The sequence below is a fragment of the Gavialis gangeticus genome, unplaced genomic scaffold (genome assembly GCF_001723915.1).
Source record: "Gavialis gangeticus isolate Ggan-Ray unplaced genomic scaffold, GavGan_comp1, whole genome shotgun sequence".
Classification (NCBI taxonomy): Eukaryota; Metazoa; Chordata; order Crocodylia; family Gavialidae; genus Gavialis; species Gavialis gangeticus.
In genome coordinates, this window is record NW_017729025.1 from 114,901,443 (window position 1) to 114,910,118 (window position 8,676).

The 8,676-nt window shown below is 38.3% G+C and overlaps 1 protein-coding gene across 2 annotated transcripts in view; it reads left to right on the forward strand.

The window, feature by feature from the left end:
* The window catches only part of ZDHHC13 (zinc finger DHHC-type containing 13), a 45,679-nt gene that overhangs the window by 28,725 nt on the left and 8,278 nt on the right, over positions 1 to 8,676 (forward strand). For both annotated transcript variants that reach the window (XM_019519459.1, XM_019519460.1), the window contains 4 exons: positions 2,091 to 2,216; positions 3,819 to 3,952; positions 5,141 to 5,241; positions 7,765 to 7,889. In XM_019519459.1, the coding sequence (XP_019375004.1) occupies positions 2,091 to 2,216; positions 3,819 to 3,952; positions 5,141 to 5,241; positions 7,765 to 7,889 (486 nt within the window). The remainder of the gene's footprint in view (positions 1 to 2,090; positions 2,217 to 3,818; positions 3,953 to 5,140; positions 5,242 to 7,764; positions 7,890 to 8,676) is intronic.

An 8,676-nucleotide genomic window follows, 5' to 3' on the forward strand; every position in this document is an offset into this window, starting at 1 on the left:
GGGCCAATGCCTGGGCCAAGTGGGACTGAGGGACCTGCCACAGGCTGAGCAAAGCCCCTCCGCAGGCTGGATTTGGTCTGCAGGCTATATTTTGCCCATCCCTGCTCTAGGCCAATGAGGGCCAACCTTTTTTGACAGGTGTGCCACTAATAAGTCCCACACCCTCCCCAAGTGAAGCTCCAATCCTGGTCCCCTGCCTGATCAGCTGCTCTGCTTTCTGGTCCTAGCCCTGTACTCCCTATGTAATTTGCTACTCTGTTTTCTTCTTTCCCTGTGCTCCCTGCCTTATTTGGTGTTTTGTTTTTTTTACTGTGCTGCCTTGATTCAAGCCTTTATTAATATTGCCTTTATTAATATTGCAAAATTTTAGCAGGCTTAACTAATCTGAGCTACTGGTGTTCAACTGGCCTAACTGATGTTAAGTTGCCTTAGGGTTTTAATTGCAGCCTCCCCCATAGCTGCAGCCATGAGCCATGTCTCATGGGTGTCAGTCTGCTGTAATCTTAGAGCTGCCTGGCTAAATAGGTCTCATCTGTCTAGGTATCAGTCCTGTGGGGTTTGTGCTGTTCGCTTTGGTTTCAGCTCAGGCCCCCTTATTCTGGCCTTGGATCCTCAGCAGCAGCTGCCCTGCTGGGGCTTTAAACCACAAACTTAAGTTCCATCTAGGTCCCCTGGCCCCACACGTCTCTTCTGTGTGGTAGGCTCTTGCCAAGCTAGCTTCTGCTTCTCTGGCCTCACAGGGATTAAACCCTCTTGGTCTCTCAGCCTCCCCAGCCCTCACAATGCCCATTCTCTTCTCTCTGGCTTCCTGGCCTCACTGTGCCCTCCCAGTGCTCGCTTCCCTATTGCTGTCCCTCTAGCTTTAGGATAGGACAAAACCTTTCCATGCTTTAAGGCACTTGCAGCACAGTCTCCTAGCCTCTGCTCAAAGAGGCTCCCAGTCTTCCAGTTGTTACTAACCTGACCACAAGGGAAAAAAAAGCACAGCTCAGCCAAGTACTCACAAAACAAGAGAATTCTACAAATGCAGATCATCCACATTCTAGGTCAGCTCAGAAATTGAAAGAGACTTTTTCACCCTTGTATGTCAGGGCTCACTTTACCTTGACTCCACACACTACAGCAGTCTGCCAAAGAATGCCTTATCCTTTCCTAGCCAGGGCTAGGATGATTCTATTAACCTGACAACCAGCCTCTTATACAAGTAAATCTCTCTCCTTTTAGCTAGCCAGTCCGATTGCTTGGCCTGAGCACAAGGATTTCTCATTAGTCCCTTCGGTCCTGCCAGCTGTGCTGGAGACTCTGCTTAGGTTCAGTTCACCTGTGGCAGGGCTGCTGCTGATCGCAGGTGCTCTGTCTTTCTTTCCCTTTTTGCTGTTTGCCTCCTAGGGGCTTCTCTCTGGTGGTATTCTTGTCCAGCTTCCCTACTGTACTTCCTTTTCCTGAATAATTACCCCCTCAGGCCATAAAAATACTACTTTTAAGGGCCTTTGCAAGTTTTGTTCTCCTAGTTACAGAGCAAGGGTTCCCTGTTACAAAACCCAATCCCTTCAAGATGTCCCAAGATGGAGACCAGAAATCACTAGTCACTTCTGAAAATCTTGGTCATAATACTTATTAAAATTAGCATTGACATGTAAGTTTAGTAAGTGTTGCAAAGCATAAATTTTGAGACTGAATATTTATGCATGTTATGTGGTTATTAAGATACATAGATCAAGCTATTTCATCTTTTATTATCATAAGAGAGTCCTAGAATACTGTCCTTTTTATACTTCGTTTACCTGGTCTTTTCTGTTTGGCACTGTCATACTTTGTACATCTGACTTTGCCAGAACTTCAAGTTATGGTATTTCTTTGGAGACAGTGTGTAGCTTCTCATTCAGATTTGTTAGCACTGAAAACTAGTATGTACAGCTAGCAGAAACTGTGATTGACGTAGTCATGTTGTACTTCTGTAATAATATTGGCAAAACAAATCAGCTCTAAAATAATGTATTAATAAATTATTCTTTTCTTGCTTCTCTTTTCTAAAGACAGTTATTTAAATACACACATATTGAGAAAAATAATATTGTTTTTTCTTTAAGGGAGACACACCACTTGACCTTGCTCATCAGACTCAGAATCACTTAATTATCCATGTGCTAACTCAAGAAGAAAAAATGAGAACCAAAACAAAGTCCAGATTACTCAGGACATTAGAAAAATATGAGGTATAGTCATATGGAACTGATTCGTGATATACAGATAACAGCAGATATTTTTTAATAGATGCGTCTGATGCTGGGCATATGTTAGGCACTGAGGCCTAAGTTTTTAATGATAAGTGCTTGTTGAGTGGGCCTTAGCAGTCTAGGCATTCAGCAAGAGTCCTTGAAGGAGTCAGAATTTCCTATTCCCTGGGTGTGTCTACATGTTCATTAATGTGCTTTTCCTAATGCATATTAAGTTTAGTACCTCCAATGTGAGGTACTAAATAAATTCGCATTAGGTTGCCCTAATGTGCAGTACCGAAAGTGCACATTTTTAAAGTGACACTTAATGTGAAGTAGGCTATTTTCCTGCGCATTAGTGTGATTGCACAGTTTTTTATGTGATGCTATAATGCACAGTAAAATAGGCTGCTGCGCATTAACTCACACATGTAGACGTGCCCCCTGGGAGCATAAGGCTGCTTTTAAGGAGCCTTACTTAGTAGTGTTGGTCACTTCCTTGTCTGAATACTTGTATAATGGTTCTGCACTCTTATTTCTAATAAGACTTGTTCTCCAGGATTTGTTGTGCCAGTATGTAAATATTTTTCAGATAAACAGATTTACATAGCAGGTGAATGTTGGACTTCATGGTGTCAGGCTCTTAGGCTGCCTATACATATGTTTGGGGGTGGGGGCGGTTTTAATGAAAGCGGCTCCCAGACAGCTGCTCTGATTAACGTGTATTGAGGCCCTGTGCATTTCAAAACAGCCATGGGATGCGTTGTCTAAAGCTCATTCAACAAGGTTTGGATAAAGCACCCCCCTTGGCCATTTTAAAATGTGCAAGGGCTTAATACATGTGATGATGAGGCAACACTGGAGCATTCTAATTAGAATGCAGGGCAGACTCAATTAATAGTCTGCTCTGACATGTTTTAATTTGGAAGGCAAACAAGCACATCTATAAGCACCCTTATTTTTAGTGAGCTGCTGAACTAAAAGAAGTTAACTGCTTCTGTAGACTTAAATCACTACACACTGAAGAAAACTCAAATGATTTTGTACAGTCTTTATTCAGTTTCTGTAAAAATGGTTTTAAAAGTTTGTATTCACATTTCACTGAAATGAACAGTGTGGAGTTAAATTTTGTTGAAATTCTGTTATCTTTCTTCAAGGAAGATTTTTGGTCATTTTTCACTGATGTTATTGGTAAGGAGCTGGAGAGATCCTTTTTATTTGTTTTGTATGTAGCTGGTATTCATAAGAAAAATAGTAGAGTCACATTTCTGGTGATATACAGTTATTTTAAGAGAAACCACTAGAAGTAGTAACATATTTCAGCTGATAAACAGTTTACTTAAGAAGTTAAGTCATGTATTTCCTAATACTGTTCGTGATTATGTTTAAGAAAGAGATTGCTGTTAGAGAAAGAAACTTTGGTACAAAATGCAGTGCTATTTGCTTTGTCAAAATATGGTGGTTATCTCCTCAGAGAATTGTATTTCCACTTTGGCTCTCACAATAATTTGTTGAAATTATTTTTGTTGTTTTACATTGTTTGGCATTTTGTTTAATGCAGTATGTTATATACATTATCACTACAATAATCACCTTTGATAGGTATTCCTGATGTTGGTGTCTTGCTTGACATTGATGTGGGCTGTAGGATATATCCTGGACTTAAATTCTGATTCATGGCTTTTGAAAGGAAGTCTGCTTGTCATTCTGTTTTTGGCGATGACTCTGTTTGTAAGGTTTGTGCATTTACCTTTTCTGTGCCTGTATTTATATTGCAAATGCTTTTGTATATATCTTGTACACTATTCTTTTGAGAGCGCCTCACAGGTTCATGTTTAGCTTTTAAGTTAACTGGTTTAAAAATAACTAATTTCCTTATGTTTATCAAAATTCTTTATCAGAATGATTAAAGAACTTAAGAAAGGTATACCTTTCAAAACATTACTTACCATAAATGTTACAGAAAAAGTCTTTAAATATATTTAAATTAAAGCAGAACGTTTTAATTACATTAAAATTAAAATACTGTTGAGGATCTGATCTACCACAGGCTGAGTTCTTCCTTCATGATGCCTACCTCATCTGTTGGTATTTTTGGACATGCAAATTAGCCCAATTTTTTCCCTCTGTGCTTTCAGACCACCAATAAAAGATCCCTCAGAACTCCTTCCACAGCACCAGCCAAAATTATTTTCCAGCTTATAGGTCACTTGCCTTATAGCTAGTGTTTGTTGAAATGATGCTGGTACTGCCCTTGTGTACAATATGTATTTTCTTGACACAATGTTATATTCATCATCAATAAGAATAACCAACCTAATTTTGACATCAGACATTAGAATGGAACAGAGCCTGCCATCATAGAACATCATTGTGGTTATGTACCAGTGTGCTTGGCCACGGTATCTTTTTGAGCTGCAGTTTCAAATTCATTTTAAATGGAAGCTCAGTGGGTGTCTGCACACAAGTGCAGAGGCTGCTCCTATGCTGTCATTGCAGTGCACTGGAGCAGACTCAATTAATAGATTAATGGAGTCTGCTGGAGCATGGCAATTACCGTCCTCCAGCAGCCTTCCACATGTCATGTATTAGCATCCCTGCACTTCAAAATGGCAGCAGGGACACTTGAATTAAACCTCATTCAATGAGCTATAGTTCAAGCACCCCTGCCACCATTTTGAAGGGCAGGAATATTGATATGTGAGAAACTGTGGTGCTTTAATTAAAGCAGCTGTTGGAGGCATGCTAATTAAGGTATGTCCTCGTCCCCCCCCCCCGTCACGGAGCATGTGAGGAAGTGCTCAGTATGTGCCTGCGTCAAGTTTTTTAATGGTTCTTCAGTACCTTGGAAGAGAATTGTATATTATCATTAGAAAAATATATTTTCCTATAATAGAAGCATACGTTGTAATATTTTCTTTCAGGCACTTCCTGGGGTTCAAGAACCTAAAACACTTACCAGCAATATTTATGCTAAGTTCCATATTTTGGATGTCCATGACCTGGTTTGTCTGGTTCCTGCCTGATATCCTTTATGCAAAGTGAAGTAGAATGATTTCCTGTGAAATGTCAAATGAAACAGGTGAGAAGCAAGGATATTTTTGGTGGGATGATATTTTATTGGACCACCTGCATGATCAAGAGAGATTTTAGACTAGCTTTTATGCACAAAGTACTCTTCTTTGGGTGACCTTTTCTTAGGAATACACTATGCTCTGAGGAGGTGACCTAAAGAAGAGTACTTTGTGCTCAAAAGCTTATCTAAAATCTCTCTCAACCTTGCAGTTGGCCCTGTAAAAGATATCACCCCGCTAGGATCTGGAACCAACTTCCAAGCGAAGTGGTGCTGGCTCCTACCCTGGGGGTCTTTAAGACAAGGTTAGACAATCACCTTGCTGGGGTCATTTGACCCCAGTACTCTTTCCTGCCATGGCAGGGGGTCGGACTTGTTGATGTGCTCAGGTCCCCTCCGACCCTAGAAACTATGAAACTGAAAATATCCTTGCCCCTCACATGTTGCCTGGACCATTAGAGCTACAACTTCACTCCAGCACTAGCACAAGTGAAATAAGCATAACGTTTTTGAAGGACTGTGCCTAGGAGTTATCCCTGGGAAATTCATGGGATGGATAATAAGCAAATGTCAGCAGGATCAGTGCTTAACCTTTCCTATTCTGGTCATGTTGAGCAGTGGCAGGCACAGGTTTAAGCAGTTCATTGTTTCAGGGCCCAAACAAAAATATAGTACATTCAAAAACGTGTCCAAGTCTATCCCAGTCATGCCATTGGTCAAATAAATTCTTGACTCTAAAAATAAAAATGTGTAATGCTTCCTGCTCCTGAAATGAGGTTAATTCAACAAATAACATGCTGTGGTTGTAGCTTTTTAAAAACCAGGCAGGTTTCCTGTCTTCATGTATGTTTAGGGTTGAAGTGCATGTCCTGTGTTGTACACTAACTACAGACTTCTCCTTAATGAGACTTAAATGCTTTGAGAAGGCAGTGGATTGATCGACGTGTATAAACTGATATACAAATGTTGCACTCATTTGCCCGTCTGCTGCTTTGTTGCTACAGAGTGCTTTACTTTTTCATTTTATAAACGGATCCTTCAAAAAAGGTGTTAGGGAGATAATTGTAATTGAAAATAATTTTTGTATTAAATCAGCATTGAAGGTATTCCTACACTAAGTAGCATTTCATTTTCAATTACTTCATCCCTTAAGTGGCATTTTCTTTTGTACTGTTTCTAATGAGATCTCCTTAATACAGTTATCAGGATTAATTTCTGTGAATTGCCTGGAGATATTCCAGTTGGAAGTTCATGCATATATTTGTTTCAATCATAAGTAAATTATTTGTTATTGCAATGTGTAAATGTGGAGTTTAGGGTTTTGGTTTCATTTAAAAAATATATCTTTCAGTAGCTTATAAAATATTACTGAGCTCCTTTTTTGTTTCCAGACTGAAAAAAATTAAGACCTTGAACTGGGCAGTTTTTTCCATGTTTTAGAAACTTTGAACAAAATGAACTCCAGAAGCCCCAAGTATTCCTTGAAACAATATGAGCAAGTAGGTCATTACCTTTTTTTTTCCCCCCCCATTTCACTATGTTTGCACATATTTCCTTTCTGTAACTGCCCCTAGACTTTGTCCACAAACTTTGTCCATAGATTTGCTCCCTGAGATCTTCAAAACAGCAGAGTCGCATGCACAGTATTACCAGTATTCATAGAGAAAGGTACCATCATACTGGTTTATAATAAAAATAAAGGTTGCTGCGATTTCAGCATAACTTACACTTGGTTTGAGATACGGATAAGATAACATTTGGAATACACAGAACTGATATTTGGTCATTTGATTTTAGTTATAGATTATGTCAGTTATTTGCAATTTACAAAAAAAAGGCATTTGAAGTACAAGTATTAAATGATTCTGAAATACTGAAAGATTCCAGTCCTAACTTAGTTGGTTTTCAGATGCTGCTTTTTTTGTTTCTTGTTTTTTTTCAAACTGTTAACAAATGCTTACAATACCAGAGTGTAAAAAGTTTGTACTAATTGTGTAAGTATTATTCTGATAGATGTCAGGCTTTATATACAAGAAAATAGTGCAGTGAATACCTGTATGTAAGCAATACTGTACCTTCACCCTGTATACCTGTCTATATATGTTGTATAATCTTATATTTACCTGATAATATTACTATTATTTTAGTCAGCCACTGGGGAGAAAAACATACCAAATTATACTAGAGGTTTATATTGTCCAGGATCAGAACTGGAAATTGAGAGCTTTGATCCTTAAGTAAACATATGCCTACTGATGATAAAAAGATACATATCTAGAACTGTATTGGGCACAATAGCTAAGTGACATGCTGTGGAATACAAAGAATACACTACTACTAAGAATAAAATCCATCAGTTTTTCATTCAGTATCATAATTTGTAAAACTACAGTTAAGTAATGCAAGTTTAAAGTTATATTAATATTTTTTTGTAATACTTGATACAAAAAGTATATTCCTTAACTTGAATTCTACATTTAATAGACACAGTTTTTCAGTGGTTTTTTGTCCTCAGCATATTTGGTTTTCTCTATTACTTCTACAAAACTTGGAAAACTGATCCTGGATTCATAAAGGCTTCAGAAGAAGAAAGAAAAAAGGTATTTTTACCTTCATAAAAATGCTACATAATACAATGCATTTTTGCTCATTTATCGTTTCTATTTGTTTTTGTTCAAAAACAGTCAACAGTGATATGTTTTTACTCTAACTGTTTATAATCATTTTAACTTTTAGTACCTGAAATTGCAACTCATGCTTGTCCACTTTTCATACACTGTAAAGTTTCAGTTGTTGTTGCTTTTTAAACATTCCTCCCTATTTTCTTCTCATGTATGTTGTCTGTCTAAAAGTTGAGAGAGCCAAATTGTATACAAGCCTGCCTACTGTAAAATATCATTGAACTTGTCTGCAGTAAAAATTAGCATAGAATTTGGTCCACCAGCCATGATTCATTGTGTCATGTGGCATTGTTTGTAATTTTGTTATGCATGTTTATGTATCTACTCATAATGCTTGGGTGACTTGAGGTTCTGGTTATCATGCAGTATTGTGATTTCCTATTGTATGTTTTGGAAAACTGTGAAAAGTATAAGGGCAGCCTTACCAAATTGTATTTAGAGCAGGAGGTCCACCGGTTAACAGGGAACTTCCAACTTTTCACTTAATGATCACTCATGTTAATTGCATGGGCTGCCATATAAATTATTATCTGTCCAGAAGTACCACTGATCATGTGAGCGGTACTTTATGGAAAATGAGACCTGGCTTCAGTATACTCCATGCTGTATGATAGGAACTATTTGTATGATTTTGAACTATGTTATATGATTTGAATTATTGTGGACATGTCACTCCACACTCCCCTCTCCCCCTTCCCTCCCCTAC